At 39.4% G+C, this 19,310-nt stretch overlaps 1 protein-coding gene across 4 annotated transcripts in view; it reads right to left on the bottom strand.

Moving 5' to 3' along the window:
• RIC1 (RIC1 homolog, RAB6A GEF complex partner 1) overlaps window positions 1–19,310 on the bottom strand; it is a 74,517-nt gene that overhangs the window by 9,025 nt on the left and 46,182 nt on the right. For all 4 annotated transcript variants that reach the window (XM_072152099.1, XM_072152107.1, XM_072152091.1 and 1 more), the window contains exons 8-23: window positions 18,088–18,176; window positions 17,117–17,261; window positions 16,276–16,324; window positions 15,163–15,306; window positions 14,418–14,615; window positions 10,653–10,691; window positions 8,809–8,919; window positions 8,189–8,278; window positions 7,912–8,072; window positions 6,629–6,767; window positions 6,366–6,482; window positions 4,918–5,646; window positions 3,425–3,583; window positions 1,760–1,896; window positions 464–750; window positions 86–274 (exon numbers count right to left, since the gene is read on the bottom strand). In XM_072152099.1, coding sequence (XP_072008200.1) covers window positions 86–274; window positions 464–750; window positions 1,760–1,896; window positions 3,425–3,583; window positions 4,918–5,646; window positions 6,366–6,482; window positions 6,629–6,767; window positions 7,912–8,072; window positions 8,189–8,278; window positions 8,809–8,919; window positions 10,653–10,691; window positions 14,418–14,615; window positions 15,163–15,306; window positions 16,276–16,324; window positions 17,117–17,261; window positions 18,088–18,176 — 2,783 coding nt within the window. The remainder of the gene's footprint in view (window positions 1–85; window positions 275–463; window positions 751–1,759; window positions 1,897–3,424; window positions 3,584–4,917; window positions 5,647–6,365; window positions 6,483–6,628; window positions 6,768–7,911; window positions 8,073–8,188; window positions 8,279–8,808; window positions 8,920–10,652; window positions 10,692–14,417; window positions 14,616–15,162; window positions 15,307–16,275; window positions 16,325–17,116; window positions 17,262–18,087; window positions 18,177–19,310) is intronic.

Here is a 19,310-nt window from a genome sequence, read left to right as displayed (position 1 = left end):
CTCAAATTCTGAGATTTCTGTCAACAGGTTTCGAGGCTGGATTCCTGTAAGGAAAGAATATATAAAATAACACTTCTATGTATACCTTTATTTAGTAAAGGAGAAAGGAGTGCATCCTGTGCGTGTGGGCTGTGTGACGAGACAGTGTCCATTTCTCGATGGGCAGCTCCAATACTTCCCATCCAAGTGTGACTTCGAGGAATGCTCGGAACCCCACTATCCACATCCAGAAAGTTATCAGTAGATTGGGATTTTAAGATCTGATCTCCAATTGCTGAAAATAGTCCAAATTATTTTGTTATATAAAAATTAAATATTAAAAATAACTTTATATACGCTTTACCTCAAGCAAATCAGTTATTGTCTGCAAGAATAATTTGACATTTCACTATGAAAAAATGTCAGCCAAATTTTCAAGGATTTTTGTATAGCAAGGTTTTGAAATCAAATACACCCAACATACCTGTCCTAAATTTGCCATTCTTAAATGGAGAGCTGATGGAAGAGGCTGGTATAACAGGAAAAGGCCAAAGAAAATCTTTATGAAGCTTCTTCAAGGCAGTCACAAAATCTTCAACACGTGCAGCCCGTGTGCGCTCTTTGCATAGCCAGCCTATAAGCTCAAACCCTAGCTGTGCAGAGAAACAGCCAAGGTCTTTTAGTCGGATTTCCTCCAGCAGTCTCCGGGCATGTCTCCACAACATCATGTCTATGTACATGTTCTCTGCACAATCACTATCTTTACTCCACCTAAAACAATGCACAGAAGTTACTCACAAAACCCAACCCAACCCAACCTCCTTGCAAATCATCAAAGCAACCTGACAGTTAAGCATATCCTCAATGCTATACATCCTTTTCAGAATGCTCCAAGGTCATATTACTGCAAAGTGTATCTCACCTCCTCAAAAATGTATTTACTGCAGGGGAATGTGTGGTCATTCCTGACAGGTTAGGAGGCTGGTAAAGCATCCACGATTTGTAATGCAAAAATATGGTAATTTTATTTTAAGAATCTTTGAGCTGATTAAAATAAGTTTTTCTCTTTCACTGTTAAATTGACAGGTCCTGCTATCGGCACGTCTGGTGGAAACCCTGGTCAAAGCTCAAGGAAACCCTGGTTTTGGAAATGCTGGCTTGCAATATGCAGGAGGGAGATATCTCATGTGTTATTGGGGGTGGGGGGTCCTTAAAGGGACCCGGCATTGCAAATATGCCTTTCTGCTTTTTCTAAGCATTTACATTACAATATTATTGTGTTCTCTGTGTAGTCCCAGGGGATGGGTTTGGTTTGGATGCATTTCAAAAGACAACATTAGACTTGTCTGTGCTGGAGATTGTTCAGCTCTTGGTCCCCACCTTTGTGCTCCTGTACAGCTCTTTCCTCTCAGACTGATGTCAGCTCACCAGGCTGTACAGAAGCACAAAGGTGGGAGCCAAGAGCGGAGCAGTCTGCAGCACAGACAAGTCACATTTTGTTTTCTGAAATGCATCTAAACCAAAGCCCAACTACTCAGACTAAACAGAGGCTTCTGTTAGTGTGCAAGGTAAGTTCTAACACACAATAATATTGTAATGCAAACACTTAGGTTGCAGAAGCTCATTACAGCTGCATTGCAAATCTGCCTTTCTGCTTTCTCTGTCTTTAGTAAAAACGAGGTCCCTGGTGACAGGTTCCCTTTAAGTCATTTGCTATTATCCCTCTTCGTTTATGGATCAGTTATCAATGTAGAGCAAGTTTTTAAAAGGTTATTCTCACCGTTTGCCACCAGGGCCAGAAGGCATGCTAAGAGTTTTCTGAAGATTAAACTTTCCAACAGGAACATTCTCAGCACATTGCGACAAACTTATGCTGCGGTTTCTAAAGAATTCAAAACCACCAGTAGAGCTTGGCTCCTGTACAATACACAAATACAACATGAGGAAAAAAAAACAAAAACCCTGCATTTCAATAAATATATAGACTAGCCAATAACTCAAAATACCAGCCGTACCATTCGGTTCATATGGGTAGCATTCAGACACGTTCAATCAATGGGCAATACAGCCATAAATAGGACATGATCTATCTATAAATTTTTTTTTTAAAGTATTTCATTCCATATGCCCCAAAGAAGTCTATGGGGATGTTTAAAATCTGTGTTGCATACTGGCGCATACAGTTGTGAACCGTATGATGCTGTATATAGTTGCAGTATCCAGGGAGACCAGAACCAGTGGGAGGTGCATTCTGCTAGCCAGCTACCATTTGCCAGACCACTGTATTTTATACAGATACAGTGACACACGGTTGAAAAATATCACACATACAGATTCATACGGCAAAAATACAGGGCTGCATAAATCATATGTTTGTGTTAAAGAGGCCTTACTGGGAGACTGCAGCTGCTAATGATCACAAAATGCTAAGGAACACTTCAACCTGCCTGAATGTCCAGGTCAATATATACAGTTGAGGAGAAGCACCAAGCCTGCCACAGGAGCGACAAAGCCTCATTATTATAATTTTAACAGTTTTTTTAACAAGACATGTTTCTGCATCAGTGTAGCTACGGTCGGAAAGTAAGAGTTCTCCTTACGGAGACTATCAATTAACGCCACCATGTAGGCGTGAGGAGTCATATAGCCATTGATGCTCCACTAGGGGGATTCTGGGAAAATATGCAAAGTTTTTCTGGATGGGATAAGGAAAACCACGCGTCTTCTAGCTACCTTGTAAGGCAGCTAGCCTGACATCAAGCATGACCTACAAGAGGCCTTCTGACATGATGCAGGAATAAAACCAAACCAGTCCTTACCAGATGGCATCTTGTAGGTCATGCTTGATGTCAAAGGAGCTGCCTTACAAGGTAGCTAGAAGAGGTGTTTTCCTTATCCCATCCTGGAAAACTTTGCATATTTTCTCAGTGCAGCTACAGCATTCTCAAGGTATGTTTGGTTCATAATGTATGAAATAAAATGGCAGCTTTCCTTTAAATGAAAATATCTTTCAGCTTTACACATCATGGCACCTAGAAACACAATTGTCCTTTTAAAGAGTCTTCATGACATAGAACTGGAGATATCCACCGTAAAGTTATAGTTGGGAATTGAGAGCTATATTTAAAAATCACTTTTTAACTTCAACTTTAAGTAAACAGTAGATATCTCAGATTCTGTTTCCCCTATAAATACATCCCTGATAGGATATTAAAGGGGATTTTCCTTGTGTTTGTAGGTGTCACAGTTCAGGAGATGTGATCGTTTAAAGTAAGACACTGTCATGACGTATATATACACATGTCCTATATACCCAGAGCATGTGCAAATAGGTCGTGAAGGAGTTACATTGTTGGGGAGATTTAAACTGTAAGCGTATATTCTCTTTCATGGATTTAGGTGTGACAAATAAGTACTTTGGTTTCCAGGGAATTATTGTACATACCTGCGAAGTAGGAGTAGCTGGAGGTGTCTCACATTCTCCAGATCCAATTGCCTTCAGAAAGCGTATCATGTGTCGGCAAAGATCCCACTTGCCCTGCTCCAGGGCAGTGTTGAACAATAGAGTTGCATGCTGTCTGCTTACTGCTGCTGCCTCCATGTTCTGTAACAAGACATAGACAGTGCTCCAATGCTTAAAAGGGGGGAAGGAGTTAAAAGTAAACGACAGAAAAGTCATTTTTACATGATGACAGGTACCAATAGCCTCTGGTATACTGATTTCAAATATTCCTTTGTGGTGCGTCTGAATAATTGCAGGGCTTTTTAATGGTTTCTTTAACATTACCTGGCTCCCTGCCAGAGAGTGTGTGAGTGTGTGAGTTTATATGGCACAAGTCGTCTTCTCCTCCCATCATCCTCACTCATTGCTCACCCCCTCCCTCACTTACAGCCTCCTCAGCCTCACTTCCACAAGTAATTCTCATATGTACTGCAACCCCTCCCCTCCCCAGGACTTACCCCTCATTGCTGGCAGGGAGCCAGGTGATGTTAAAGAAACGATTAAAATCTGTGGAATAATTCAGATTATTTACAAAATGCCTTTGTCTTGCAACCTGCCGGAAGCTATTGGAACCAGTCATCATGTAAAAATTACCTTCCTGACGACATCTACCACCAGATTTACTTGTGGTAGACTGTCCCACTGTCATGCTTGTTACCTTGGGGGACTTCTGCATTGGTTTTCTACTCCTTTGCAAGGTCGGTTTGTACAAGAAAACAAGTTCATAAAAATATGGTAATGAGCCGGAGGTAATAAATTATGCATGCCCACTTAATAAAAATTCATATATTATCCCTACCGCAAGCATAACAGACAGCCGGTGAAGTCTGCAAGTCTCGCGCATATGCAGTAGCACTTTTCTTGCAGAGCCGGCTGGAGACCCGCCGGGTTTCCTTGCACAGCTGCACTGGTCTTCGGTCAGCTGGCCACAAAAAGTGCTATCGCGCTTGTGCCAAACTTCCGGACAGCCGGGTGACATTACTGGCTGCCTGCTGCGCTTGAGGGAGGGACATATGAATTTTTATTACAGAGCATGCATAATCTGTTTGCGGCAGGAAGCGCTTGGCGGACTTATTCCTGAGCATCTCTGGCTCATTACCATATTTTTATAAAGTCGTTTTCTTGGACAAAAGGACCTTACAAAAGGATCAGAAAACCGATGCAGATGACCCCGTAAGGGATCGACAGTCTACAACTAGTAAATTTGGTGGTAGATGTCCCTGAAGGGGAGGGCTGGGGTTAGGTTGCAACAATGATGATATCTTGATGTAATGCAATTTGATTATTTGTGTATCTAAAATAAAAAAAAAAAAAAAAAAAAAAAGACTAAAAAGGGAAAAAAAGGAAATATAAGACCCAATTTCTATAGAATTTCATTTATATATGCGGAATAAAAATAATTATAAATATGCAGGTAGTGTGGCACGCAGACCTACCTGGAGGATGATGAGATAAGAGGCAGCTGTGTCAAGGTCCTGAGCCATTAGGCACTCTTCAAACAAGTCCTTTGGGTTGCCTACAGCAGCAAACAGGTAATTCCAAAGAGCATACTCTGTCTTCCGAGCACAATGCACAACTGTCTGAAGAAAGAGCGGGAATTCTGTGATGAATTTAGCTACGGTAGGAAGCAGTGGGTCAGGAATGGGTTCCCGTGAGGTAGCTTCTTCTTCCAATACTTCATGAAGCATGAGTTCTAGCACATGTGGGAAATAAGGTAAAGAGGCACACGAGTGGGCTAAGAGCAACGCTTGCTCTCCTAAGTTCCTGACTAACAGTTGTCTTAGGATATGGTGGAGGTAGATCTGTGAGGTCCTCTCTACAATACAGTAAGGGAACTGGACCTCCAAATGTTCACCAGGAGATCCAAGGTTGTTCAAGCAGTCATAAGCCACAGTTTCATTAATAGCTCCAAGAACCAGAGCATCTTCAAACAGGACTGCAAGTGGGTAGATGTTGATGTGAAAAGGCAGCATTATCCGTCTGGATAGGAAGGAATGTGGTTTACGATGATCCCTGGGAAACAGGGGAAGCCAAACCTTCATGCCTGCTCCGCCACAGCTAAGCCATAGTGCCTCCAGCAGATGGCGTTTTTGCTTGTTGGCCCGACAGGTACTCCAGACATTTTCCACTGACTGTGCAAGGACCACCGGAGCACAAAACGGCAGCTTAAATAAAGCACAAATCATTAAGAACATGTAAGTCTTTAATTTAGGACAAGTCTGCTGATATTTTAGCAAACAAATTTACATTTAATATTGTGGGAGAAAAAAAATAATTTAAAATAGGAACTGCTGCCAGAAGGCCTTCATTTGATGAATGATAAAAGAAACAATCTGTAACTCTTATTTACACTATGGAAAAGTATTCCTTAAAACTTAAAAGGAAAACCACCACTTGGGTAGTTATTATTTAACCCCTTCCCGCCGCAGCCCTTTTTCATTTTTGTGTTTTCATTTTTCACTCTCCACATTCAAAAATCTGTAACTTTTTTATTTTTCCATGTACAGAGCTGTGGTATTTAATATTCCATGCCGTGTGCTGGGAAGCAGGAAAAAAATTCCAAATGCAGTGAAATTGGCAAAAAAACCACATTTATGCCGTAATCGTTCGTATGAAACAGCTCTCACTCTGCAATCTTTTCTAAATTTTTCCGTCCTGTTCAGAAGATGACAAGTGCTCTAAGGTCTGTTGGGGGGGGGGGGGGCAAGCAAGTCACAAAACCTATGTCTTCACTGGCCAGCTCTAAAACCATTACGTATTACAGAAAGAAGCTGCAGAGGTAAATGCAGTCAACAAATAAAAATGTCCTGATTGTCCTTTCTGTACTATCAATTTATGCAGAAGTCTGTAGGGAGGTTAGGTGCACTTAAAGTTGCCCTCTCACCAGTTTTCGCTGTTGGGAGTTGGCTTCTTTATCACGGATTTGAGGACCTGACCGATCCCTCTGTAACATTATTAGCTGACCTGCTAGGTTCAACATAATGCTTTCTGCATCACACGCCTAAAAAGAAAAAAAAAAAGATATATAAACTATTTCAAAACAGTTATTTAGAGATTAGTCTTAGCACCACAAAAACCTCTACACTTTCAAAAACTAACAAAAGCGCATGAAGCATAGAGCTTATTTTGGCGATGGTAATACTGCACCTGTTGTGGCATTTTGAGCGAGATGCCAGTCTCTGTCCTCACAGACGTTAGAGTGACGGATACAACAAGTGAAGGATGAGGAATGTACCGAGACATGGACACTTCCTGAAGCACTTGTAAACAGACTGAAGGATGTGGACTGCAGGAAAGAAGTGAAAGAATTAAAGGGGTTGGCCACTTTACCTCAACTTTTTGTAATGTGTGTAAGTGTGGGGGGCAGGATATTTGTCAATTTAAACATTATACATCTATTTAAAGTGAACCCTTCTGTCTTATACCTCATCAGCCAGACATATCTAACTATAAAATGGCTACAAGTGGAGGGTCACGTGATCTCTATCTGCCATGCCAGAGCCTTATGATAGTATACTGAAAACTATTCATAAGGTCCTGGCAGGGCAGTTGTTCATGGACAGATAGAGATCACACAACGCTCCATGACATGAGGTAAAGTGGGCAACCGCTTTAATTGTGCTAAAAAAAAGAATTAAGATTAACCATGGCATAAACATATATTAATATTCTTGCATATTATTTGTAGTATTACAACAGTTCATCACTTTGCCTTAACCCTTAATGATACAGCCAATTTTCTTTTACATCCAAATTTTTTTATACAATATTTACATATTGTACTAAAAAGTAAGACCATTTATTATCCTACGAAGCTAACAATCTGGCAAAAGACAAAGACAGAAAATATAAAGGAAATCAAATCACTTATACTGAGCATTTGTGAGCCAAGCTCACTTACCGTTCTGCGTATTCTCACTGAAACTGACGATACTTTTCTCTTTATAGGCCACAATCCCTTTTCTCAGCGCTCCAGTCAGCCTTGGGCGCGCCGCTGCTTTCCATAACACAGAGTGCAAGCACCACTGTTATGGCGCTCGGTCTTTACATAATTCTGCACACCTCTTGTGTACATAAGCATATACTCCTCCCTTCCAGCAGCATGATGTTGCTAATAAATTTGCTGATGTCATTGGCTGCCAGGACAAGGAAGAGTATATGCTTATGCACACAGGAGGTGTGAAGAATTATGCAAAAACACAGCGCTGAGCGCCATAGCAGTGGTGCTCTTTTTTTATGGAGAGCAGCGGCGTGCCCAAGCCTTACTCGTTTAAAACTCCTTTTCCTAAGAAAAGAGATTGTGGCCTGTACAAAAGAAAAAGTACCAGAAGTACCAAACTGAAAAGTTTCAGTGAGAAAACGCCTAACAGTAAGTGAGCTTAGCTCACAAATGCTCAGTAAAAGTGGTTGATTCTCTTTAAATAACTCACCCTTCAGATTTCCTTTCAATACTGTAGAGGCAGAAAGAACAGTCGGCCCGAAAAATAATCATCATGTCTCTGAATACACTAAGAAGCAGTGTCTCTGGCTGCACTTTAGTCACATGTGCAAATGCATTGTCTAGGTTGGATGTACGAAGATAAAGCCTTAGCTGAAAGGGAAAACGGAACAGCAAGTTAAAAATGTTGCTATGCAAACATTTTCACAATGAAAAAGAAAAATAGACATATGAAGCAATTAACCTGCAGATTTGTAAAACGTACTTACCTCCTCTTGGCGATCGTTTAAATTATAACATGCTAGGACAATGAAGTCATTCCACCAAGCTAGGCCTCCCGTTACCATCATGTTCTGTTCCTAAAAACATATAGGATAAGGTATTGCTATCAGATTTACCACTTAAAAATGATGAAAACCACCTGCTGCCTAGCACAGATGCTTAGACTATAATTCCCATGATGACTTCTAGAATAGCCGTAGGAGAAGAGTGTGATGTTGGGAAAAAGTGTTGTACTTTGCTATGTTGTTAACCAGCTTGCTCACCTTCCCCGTCTTCCAGCATAGTAAGAGTAACATTTTCCATTTTCCTCATTGTACCCCCAATTAGCTGTTCACCCCCCCCCCACAAATCCAATGCAGACCAAAGCTAAAGACTATGTTAGCTACTGTTTCTGAAGTATTTACCCTTTCTCTACATCATGCTGCATTATGTCATTTGTCATCTGAGCAGCCAAGAGTCAAAATAAAAACAAATTTTTGAGCAGCCATGTAGAAGGGTGAGCTCCTGAAATAGTGATCCCTACTGATAGAAAGCGCATATACACATTGACACAGCTTGTTTCACCAAATGTTCGTTTATTTATTAAAGAAGTGTGCCGATTACTTACTTGAGTAATGTTTCCAAACAACTTCCATTTCTTGGTTAGCAAAGAGTAGTGAGCAAATCCACATTTTCCAGAAACTGCAACGTTTTGGCCAATCTTGTCAATAGCTGAATACTGTAAAATTGAATAAAATACATCCATTAGCTTTTATTAGAAAACAGAGGATAAAAGTTATTCCACACTGCAATTTTTCAAATCTCTAAGTGACAAAAACAAGTGACTTGTCTGTGCTGAAGACTGTTCAGCTCTTGGCTCCCACCTTTGTGCTCCTGCAAAGAGCAGAGCATCCTGCAGCATAGACAAGTCACATGTTTTTTTTTAAATGCATCCAAACCAAAGCCCAACCCATAGGACTACACAGAGGATTTTGTAAGGTTTGTTATAGCACACAATTATATTGTAATGCAAATGCTCAGAGAAAGCAGAAAATCAGATTTGCAATTCAGGTGTGATGGGCTTCTGTAAATGGTCTTTAATGAAAATAAGGTCCCTGGTGACAGGTTCCCTTTAAACTGGAGCTCTCTTTGAAGTGTGCTGCTCACCAACCCCTCCACTCCAATCATGGTTGAGGGGTCTCATGGCATGGGCATAGGTAAGAGATACCAGTTCAATACAAAGAGCTTCTGTCAAAGAAGCTGTTTTCACTCTCAAAATGTACATTACTAGTAAAAATAAAACAATAATTCAACTACATAATGGACATAATGCCAAACATAGAAAATGTTCTGCTTGCATGGGTTGGTGTAAGTTTTTGAACAAACCTGCCACCTCCTGGTTTCAGGAGGGGAAGATTTAAAAAAAAAAAAAAAATGTTGGTGTTTAGACTTCACAGTATTTTGCGCCAGATAAGTCATGCTGGATTATGTATCTGGGTAGTTTAGAACTGTGGAATTGTACCAACGATTAGGTAGTATAGTTACTGACTGAATTTATGTTCTTATGCCCTTGTTTTTAACTCCTATGGAGCCTGGAGCCCCTCATGCTCATTTGCATCATTTTAAAAGTCTGTTTTTTGTAAAAACCAAAGCATAAGAAGCCGAAGAGCAGATCCTGCCAGAGAGGGCACACACCAGTATGTCAGTGTGCTTGGTTTACAATCCTTGATCTGGTGATAGATGTCCTTTGAATGCAAATTTCTCTGGATCCCTGGCACCTAGAAACACAATTTTAGATTAATTTATTAGATTCTCTTTCAGAGAAAAAAATCCCAAGCCTAGGTGCCAGGTATCCAAAACTATGGATCCTGGAATAGAGGAAGGATCTCATACATCCTTGGCTATATAGGTGCCACCCTGTACGTACGAGATGAAAAAGGTAAGGAAAGCAATATTCCAAAATATCTTATAGAAGAAAAGAGGGGCAGTACTCAACTTTAATGCACCACCCCCAAATGGGGATGGAAAGTCTATGACAAGAGAACCAGGTGGCGCCCAAATATATCAATCTACATTGCGGTAAGTCACAGTAAGAAAAGAAACAATGTTACTCACAATCTTCCTTTATTTCTATCCTTTAAACAGACAGGTGGCCACATGAGGGATCTGGGAGCATGGCGGTTTTTTAACATCTGTAAAAACCTGTTTGCTCGCAGATCTCTCCTGTCTCTTTAAATGACCTTTATAAAGCCTGCCACATTTCACAAGCCTTTTGTTTTCTCCTAGCTTTCAAAGTATATAGGAATGCCCCAAGGAAAACAGTCAAGTATACGTTACGTTTACCATTTGGTGTGCACATTGAAACTTTATTGCATCAAATGGTAGGGAAAATCTTTATAGAATCTTTTAAGAAATCGGGAACACAAAGTTTAAAAATTTTACAACTAATGTCTTAGCAAATAAATGACTTACCCTAATGGGCCAATTGCTCTCAAGGTATGTGCTCTGTATCTAAAGGAAAAAGAAAAAGACAAAAGAAAAAGATATTACGATATTGCAATTAAACAGAGATCCATCCACATGACATAAACATGTTACACGTATACATGTAAAATCACCTGTGTAATAAGTAAGGGCAACACGGGCAACTACGATTGTTGTAAAAAATGGCAAAACATAATGTAACAATAAATTTATGAAAATAAACTACTACATCATTTGAAAAAGACAGCAATGCAATTAATTAGTCTTTTTTAAAATATATATACACAGAGGGATCTGTAGCAAGTTACATTCCTACCTGTAAGTGATATTTGTCTGTTTACTTATTTATAGTGGAAAGGTTTCACTTCAGAGTAGAGATTACAGAGGTCAATGGCATTAATAATTCAAGGCATGCAGCAGTCATCTGAGAGGTGGAGATATAGTAATGTACAAAGCATGGCCAAGACTCCAGCCATGATACTCCACTGGTAATTTGTGATTTAATTCCGTATATTAAAAAAAAAAAAATGGGGAGATTTGTAAAGAATAGCTTAACATAAAAGCTTTGAAGCCCAATACTTTTGAGTTAGATTGTGAGCCCCATGGGGACAGGGACCAATTTGGCTAGCTTTGTGCAGCGCTGCATAATCTGTGTGCGCTATATAAAGAATTATTATTATAATATTCGTAGGCTACTGAAAAATGACAGTCAGGGAATGCAAACAATAGACACGTTTAAAATGGCATAAAAAATGATAGATCTTTTTTCTGCGACGTAAGCAGAAGGGGTATTCCAGGGATCAGCATAATTACTATACAAATGGGTACTCAAAATATAAGCTAATGTGATAAGCATAATGTCTCCAGTCCTGGGGGTGGACTAGGAGATCGTAGATATACAGGCTGGCATTATGTTCGCCTAACGAAAAATCAGGCGTTACACCTCCAGAGTACTTACTTCTGCAAGGTAATTTATGTGACATTCATTACTGAGACACACACGTATTTTTTTGCACATGACACTTTAGTGCGGTTTTGTGTGTTTTGGAATAAAAGATATGTTTTAACACAATTATCACTCAAAAAGACCCCTATTATGCTATTTTTCAAGAAATTATAGAGTCAACTAAAATACATTTTTGAGGCTTCTTCAGTCCTGACATGATTAATACATCTAGGACTGTAGAGTGATGTCATGAGCAAGTGACTGATCACATGCTTCATCAATGTAAGGTCCTTAAACCTGTTGATGCTGCCGGTTAGGAAGAAAAGTTTTCTTAATATTGACCCTGGGACAAGGTGCATCTAAATGATGTGTATGATTGCATAATTGCATAAACCTTTTGAATAGGAGAGGAGCACTCATGTTCAGAGATATTTCAAGTTCCCTATAGTTTATGGTTTCCTTTTAGAGTACAATTTGGTTTGTGAGAGCCTGTGGCCTGCATCCCACATTACATTGTAACTAGAATTACCCAAATACAGACAGTCCCTGGGTTACTTACAAGATAGGTTCTAAACCCCTTCACGCTCTGCGACAGATATATCCCCCTGTATAGCTATGAAGGGTGTGTGAAGAGGGCTCACGGGCTGAGCCCTCTTCATACAGAGATGGGCTTTGCTGCATATTGCAGCAAAGAACCATCGTTATCACCCGCGGTCGGTGCTTGCACCGATAGCAGGTGTTAACCTCTTCTTTGCCGCCGGCAAAGTCGCAGCCGGGACTTAAAACGTGGCGCCCCCCTGGTTACCTCCAATCGTCGATCCTCCGAACGTCATCGGTTGCCATGACCCTCGGTTGCCATGACCCAAGGCTGAATGAAGGCTTTGTTAGACCCAAGGCTGAATGGTTTCTGCATATTTGTTACAATGATCCAGTGGCTCATTGTAATGAATCACATGCAAAAATTCCATACACTGCAATACAGTTGTATTGCAGTATATGGTAGGAAGGATCTGACCCTAGAGGGTCTAAGAAATTGTGAAGAAAGAAAAAAAAAAAAAAAAAAAAAAGTTTAAAAAATTAATAAAATATAAAAAATTCAAATCACCCCCCTTTTCCCTAGAACTGATATAAAATATAATAAACAGTAGAAATAAAAAACACATTAGGTATTGCCACATCCCAAAATGCCCGATCTATCAAAATATAAAAAGGTTACAACCGGCGGTGAACTCCGAGACAGGAAATGCTGGCCAAATGTCCGAAATGCGACTTTTACACCTTTTTACATGACATAAAGAATGTAATGAAAAGTGATCAAAATGTCGCACAGTCCTCAAAATGTTAGCAATGAAAACATCCGTACACCAAAGTATGGAAAAGTTATTAGCTTGAGAAGATGGTAAAATTTTTTCCCCCTTTTTTGCAATCGTACCGAACCAAAGAATAAATTAGAGGTGTTATTTGGAGCGCAGAGTGAAAGTCGTAAAAACTGAGCCCACAAGAACGTGACGTGATGCACATGCGTTTTATTTTTCAATTTTTCCACATTGGGAATTTTTTTCCTGCTTCCTAGTATACGGCATATAAATAAATAAATAACATTACGGGAAAGTAAAATTTGTTACACCCAAAATAAGCCCTCACACAGCTCTGTACACGGAAAAAAGGAAAAAGTTATGGATTTTTGAAGGTGGAGAGTGAGAAATAAGCAAAAAAAAAAAAAAAAAACAGCGTCCTTAAGGGGTTAAGCTTTGTACTTTAAAGTTGCAATTATAAAATATACATGTTTTGACTTGCATACAAATTCAACTAGACAAAAAAAAAAAATGTCCCAGTGACAATTGGGTTTTCAAAATTTTGCGCTGACAAGGGCCCAATTTAAAAAAAAAAAAAAAAAAGAAAAGTAAGCGAAACAATACTAAATGCCAAATTGTTCATAAAATTGGACAAGTTTTGTACCACCCTACAGTTCCTTTGTCCCTGTACAGGCTAATGGAGGGCTATGCCACAGATGCATGGGAAGACACATTCTATGCAGATGACCAAATAAACCATCAACAGAACTAGCACCTGGGCAGTAAGTATTGTGATCGCTCATGAAGGAATAAATATAGAGTTAGGCCAAATTCAGACACACATGTGCCCGCCGTACTGTAGCACGGTGGGTACACGGCGGCGCTGGGGAGAGGAGGAGGGGGTGAGCGCCACGCACCCCGTCCCTCTCCACAGAGAAACATGGAACACAGCGCCGTATTCCCGGGAAGAAAGAGCTTCTGAACAATCATAACGTGTTGGGCAAATGTTCAAAAGATAAAAATAGCAAAGATATCTCTATGTAAATACACATCATCAGTTTGCTTGAATCTCAATTCTATGGCTGAATTTTTGCATTCGTCCCATTCAACTGGTTTTATAAAGTTTTAGCCTAATACAATGTTCTGACGCAACCGCTATTAAATGGCAACAACAGCACTAAAAAACCCCAGTGCAATGCAAACTCTTTTATAACAAGCTTTCAGTTCTAGAAAAAGGCTTTTTATCACACTAAAAGCATAGTCATGAGTCATGAAAAGACCCTGTGGTGATGCTGGAAAACTGCAAACTACCTATAAACAGCACTGCAAAACATTAAGAAGGAAGCTCTGAAAAACTGCTGACACATCACTGAAATGTCCAACACCATGTTACACTTTTCTCAAAACAGGTTCCTCTTAATCTGGGGTAGGTTCAAATGGTGTATATTTAGCTACGGTACAGCATGTGTCCAAGAGATCAGCTCTCTTATTATCCTTATTAAAGCAGAATACCTGTACAACGTGCCAGTGTCTGTGTCCCAGTAAAGTGCTTAAGCCCTGAGAACCTAGATTTCCTGCGGGGAACTGACTTCTGTCACGTATAGACTTGTGCTCTGGATGTGATGAAGAGCCTCTAACATGCTGAGTTGCATCCCCGCAGTTCAAGTACAAGCGATCTTCTCCTTGAAGCAATACTTGCTCTTGGTTGCTCTGCAGGAAAATAATACAGATTTTTGTTAATCCCCATTTTCTTATAATCATTCATAAAAAGTATTCAGTACAAAATGTGCCGCTTCTACACATGTAAAAGTTTAGTTTTAGCATTGGACCCCTGTAAAAACTAAGAACTACTTCTTATTAATGTATATAGTCTGGGTGTAACACTGGGTCATTTGATAGAGCTTCCTTCCTTATCTTCCCCTTCTTCTCTGGGCATAAAAAGTGAATTAGAGGCTACTGAAGTGATCCTGACAGATAACCCCAGTCTATGTCACAGCGAATCAGGCTAAAAGTGAACCCTGCTGCTCCTTGAGATTTTTAGTTATAGGAACACTTGTATACTTTTATATATTGTTTGTACAAAATCCACGCAATGGCCAAGGATAAAACATCAGTTAGGTAGGCAATGAAGCAAATCGAGAGATTATATTGTGAATGAGAGAACAAAGAACAACTTTAGTAAGTTGAGCACAATATAATTTAATACAATACATTGCAGAAAAATTAATTTTTGTGGCATGTCACTCAGATCACTTACCATACATGGATTCACGGTGAGCGCACTCTTAATAAACTGAAATTGGAGTATTCCAGACTGCTTAGGTACAGTTATGTCACTTGCAGCATGTCCAGTGCTCTCTGATGCAATTGCCCATAAGTGGTAGCCTTCAGGTCCCCAGCTCTTAAACAAAGAGAGAAATTTCTGTTTACACTTGGTACAAAGAGATCGGAAGCAGTACAATACTATTACATATCATCTAAACTTCCAGGCTGTGAGTAGTAATCACTAGCTGTGTAATATGGAGAAACAGGTACCGTATATACTCGAGTATAAGCCGAGGCCCCTAATTTTACCACAAAAACCTGGTAAAACTTATATTTTTTTTTACTCGAGTGTAAGCAGAGTTTGGGTTTTCAGCACATTTTTTTGTGCTGAAAAACAAGGCTTATACTCGAGTATATATGGTACTTTATGAAGTGGAAAGCCAACCCAGTAGTATGCAGTGAAAAGGGGCTAAAGTGTACCGGTTTTGTTTGCATTTATGCAGTGGCTGAGAGAAGTATTGAATATGTGACCAATTTTCTAAGTGGATATATTTATAAAGGTGCTATTGACAGAAGTTTGTAACAACCCAGCTAATGCTTCTTTTGTGTGTCACAAATGAAGCATTAGCTGGGTTGTTACAAACTTCTGTCAATAGCACCTTGGTAATGGAAACCTTTTTATTAGACAAGTAGAACCAGCTGATACTTATCATGTGGCCGAATTGTTTTCTAAATGGCTATAGCTTTTTACCCCTCACCCCATTCATCTGTTCAATACCCCCTCCTCTCTTTTCATTTATCATAATTATACATAATTTATTGACATATAAAAGGCTCAATTTCTTTGCGAGGGTGGTTTGGATAGGTTGTTGTTACAGACATCTGGTGAGAATTTCATGTCAGTACCTTTAGAAATATATGGCTTTGCATTGGTTATGTTTTTAATACACAGAAACAGAGAAAATAATTAATAAACTCAAACATTGTATGAACATAAAGCAATTCTGAACTAAATAACATTAAGGCTCGTTCACCAAAGGGAAAAAAAAAACAAACAAAAAAAACACAGAAGTGAGATGCAAACTAATAAATGATGCTTACTAACCATTGAGCTGATTTTCAAAGTCTCTTTCTTTGTGCCATCTGCTCTGTAACTAAAAATACAGGAATTTAATAATTAAATGTAATCCAGCCCGGAGATAAATTTACAAAACTGTCCCAAATTGCATACTAATTTAACAAATTTATACTAATTCAACTTAAAAGTAAACCTGTCACCGGGAATGTTATTTTTAGCTGGTGACAGGTTCCAAAAGTCTATGCTATGTGCATTAAAAAATGCCTTTGTCAGCATTCTGAATCATTTCAGAAGCTTATAATTGTATGATTTACATCACCTAGCTCCCTGCCAGCAGCATGTGGCGAGTACCGGGGGATGTGGCAGTGTGCCTATATCTTTTCATGCATTCTTCCACTTCTCCACACCATCCCCCCCGCTCGTTGAATGCACACAAGGGGGAGCTACACGAGTTTGGAAAAGAGAAGACGGACACACCCTGCAGCTGCCTCCTCCCTGGACTCACCACATGCTGCTGGCAGGGAGCCGGGTAAACTTATACTGAGACAATGCATCATTCTGGATGCTAAAACTAAGCTAATTAAGCACTCTATTGTTAGATGGGTGGTTTTGGACGGGAGCAAACAGCCTGGCTCTGCCTATTCAACAGTGGAGATTTAATCACATTCTTAGAAGAGAAACCATTCATAGAGTTGGTGTTGCTAAAAGAGATGCAAGGTCCTCCTAAAGCAGATGCTTGGCCTTTTTGCAACTAGAGAACAGCAGACATTTGTTGATTTCCATATCATTTAATAAGTACTTGTAGAGGCAAATATAATAGGTGAGCTTAGGTAAGTGGCAGCATAGAAATAAGCATGTGAACACTTACGCAAAGTCTCCTCCAAGAGTACAAATGAGATGTGCCCCAAATACACTCCACAGGGAAAGTCCTCCACATTCCCAAGTCACCATGACAACGCTGTTATCTGGTGACCACCGGATGAGTTTCACTGATCCAGTCTTGTTCCAGATATCTAATATAACCAGATAAAACAAGTAAATAGCATGAATTTTCCGGTTTCCCTTGATAAAAAGGTTTATCATAACTCTTATAAGCATTTGCTTTAACATACATTGCGGCATTTTCACAGTTTACAAATGATACAATTTGCCAAGACTTCCTTCACACAACTTTTTGTTTTGCGCATTACGATTATGTGCGTGTTTAAAAATGCTACAGCATGTTTATTGTTTGTCAAATAAATAGCAAAAATTAAAAAAGAAACCAAAACAAAAAAGAATCCCTTTCAAAGGGAACCGTCACCACAACCCCCATTTTTCATCACGCACATGTTCTAACAGCCCATAGCATGACAATTGCATAGTTGCCTTTGTTCCAGGAGCAGACTTCAGTTTGATTTTGAATTCCTGCCCCTGGTTCAATGCCAAGCTTCCAGACTCTGTGTGGAAGCATGCCAGGGAGCCAGGTAAAATATACTACATCATTATGGTGTATCTGTACAACTTTGGAATTGTCAGGTTATGGGCTTTTGGAATGCGTACGTGGTGAAAAATGGGGGTTGTGGTGACAGGTTCCCTTTAACTAGACACAAACAGAAGACTGTACATGGTATCCGTTGCTTGGTATCCGATACTTTAAATGTAAACGAAATAGAAGTCTGCAAAGAGTTTGCGTACTAAAAACTGATCCCTGAAGGAACAAAGTAAAACTCAAAATGGACAACAGAAAAAGACAATGGCATTGTTAAACACAGCATTCAACGTATAATAAAAAAAATTTAAAACATACAAAGTATTTTTTTTAATCCCAATTGTGTCTTAAATTATAGAACACGTTACCTGGGTATTGCTTAGGAGTGAGCTCCAATTTATGAGAAAGCTGCATAGCACCTGTTGTATTATCTATAGTGTATACAAGCACTGAACCACTAGAGAAAACAAGAGACACAATTGGTTATGCATTTGTACATAAAAGGATCAACATTAAATGACATCTGCCATCAGATAGGCTGATGGTAGAATAGTCCTACTCACATGCTCCTTGGGACTTCATCTGCTAGGAACTTTGTTTATTGTAATCCTCAACAGTGTGATTATCAGAAAAAGGGGTTTTAAGAATGATCCAAATTAGTCTGAGGTGCTCAGGCTTAAGTCACCAAAGTGTTAGGCATTTAATCATTCACTCCCCGTCCCCAAAACCGGTGAAGTCAGTGACCTAGTGGGACAAGACAAGTGAGGCGCTCAGATGCCTAAGCACCTCAGACTAAATTTGCATAATTTTTAAAAAAAAAATTCTGCAAAATTGCGCAGTCCAGGGTTATAATAAAAAGTTCCTATAAGATAAAGTCCTAAGGAGCATGCAAGTAGGACTTGTCTACCATCAGTCAATCTGATGCTAGAAGTCCTTTAAAGTTAGCCACAGATAAAAGGTAAATTCAGGCAACCATAAATAGAAGTGTATGGTCTAATGTGACATCTATAGTGAGCCTTCCCTTAACTACAGTGTAGCCTACAGATTTAAGAAACTCTGAGCTCCAGCCAAAGTACACAGCATTATTTAACTAACTGTGACCGCCAGTGTGTTTTGGTGGGCACTCCACTCATATCTATTATAGCGAGATGGTTGTTGTCATGTTAATCTTCATCTGCTTACCCTGGATAAAGATTTAATAACCCCCCCCCCCAAAAAAAAAAAAAAAAGAAAAAAGAAAGATTTCACCATGTTCCTTAATTACAACTAGATACATAAAAGTATACCTTTCCTTTTGAACCCATCAATGATAACTGAAGCGTTATAAAACGCTGGGACTAAAAAGCAAGTTATATGCAAAACCCATGCCTTAAACTTATGTGTAACAAATTGCAATGAATACAGCAGTGAAATGCAGTAATAACCCATAAAAAGATCTGCCTATTGGATTATTAATCAGCCAGCGTGGCAAATATAAAATGAACAGCAGACATCTGGGAGACACCAAGGCAACACAGTGTGAAAATCTTGTGCTGGAAAAGATGCAGTGTCTATTATTACATGCAAATTGAAACACATGCAACTTTAATTT

Source organism: Engystomops pustulosus, chromosome 1 (genome assembly GCF_040894005.1).
Source record: "Engystomops pustulosus chromosome 1, aEngPut4.maternal, whole genome shotgun sequence".
In the NCBI taxonomy this organism is placed as follows: Eukaryota; Metazoa; Chordata; class Amphibia; order Anura; family Leptodactylidae; genus Engystomops; species Engystomops pustulosus.
Note: the sequence above shows the minus strand (reverse complement) of the source record. Positions and strands in the feature narration are given on the sequence as shown.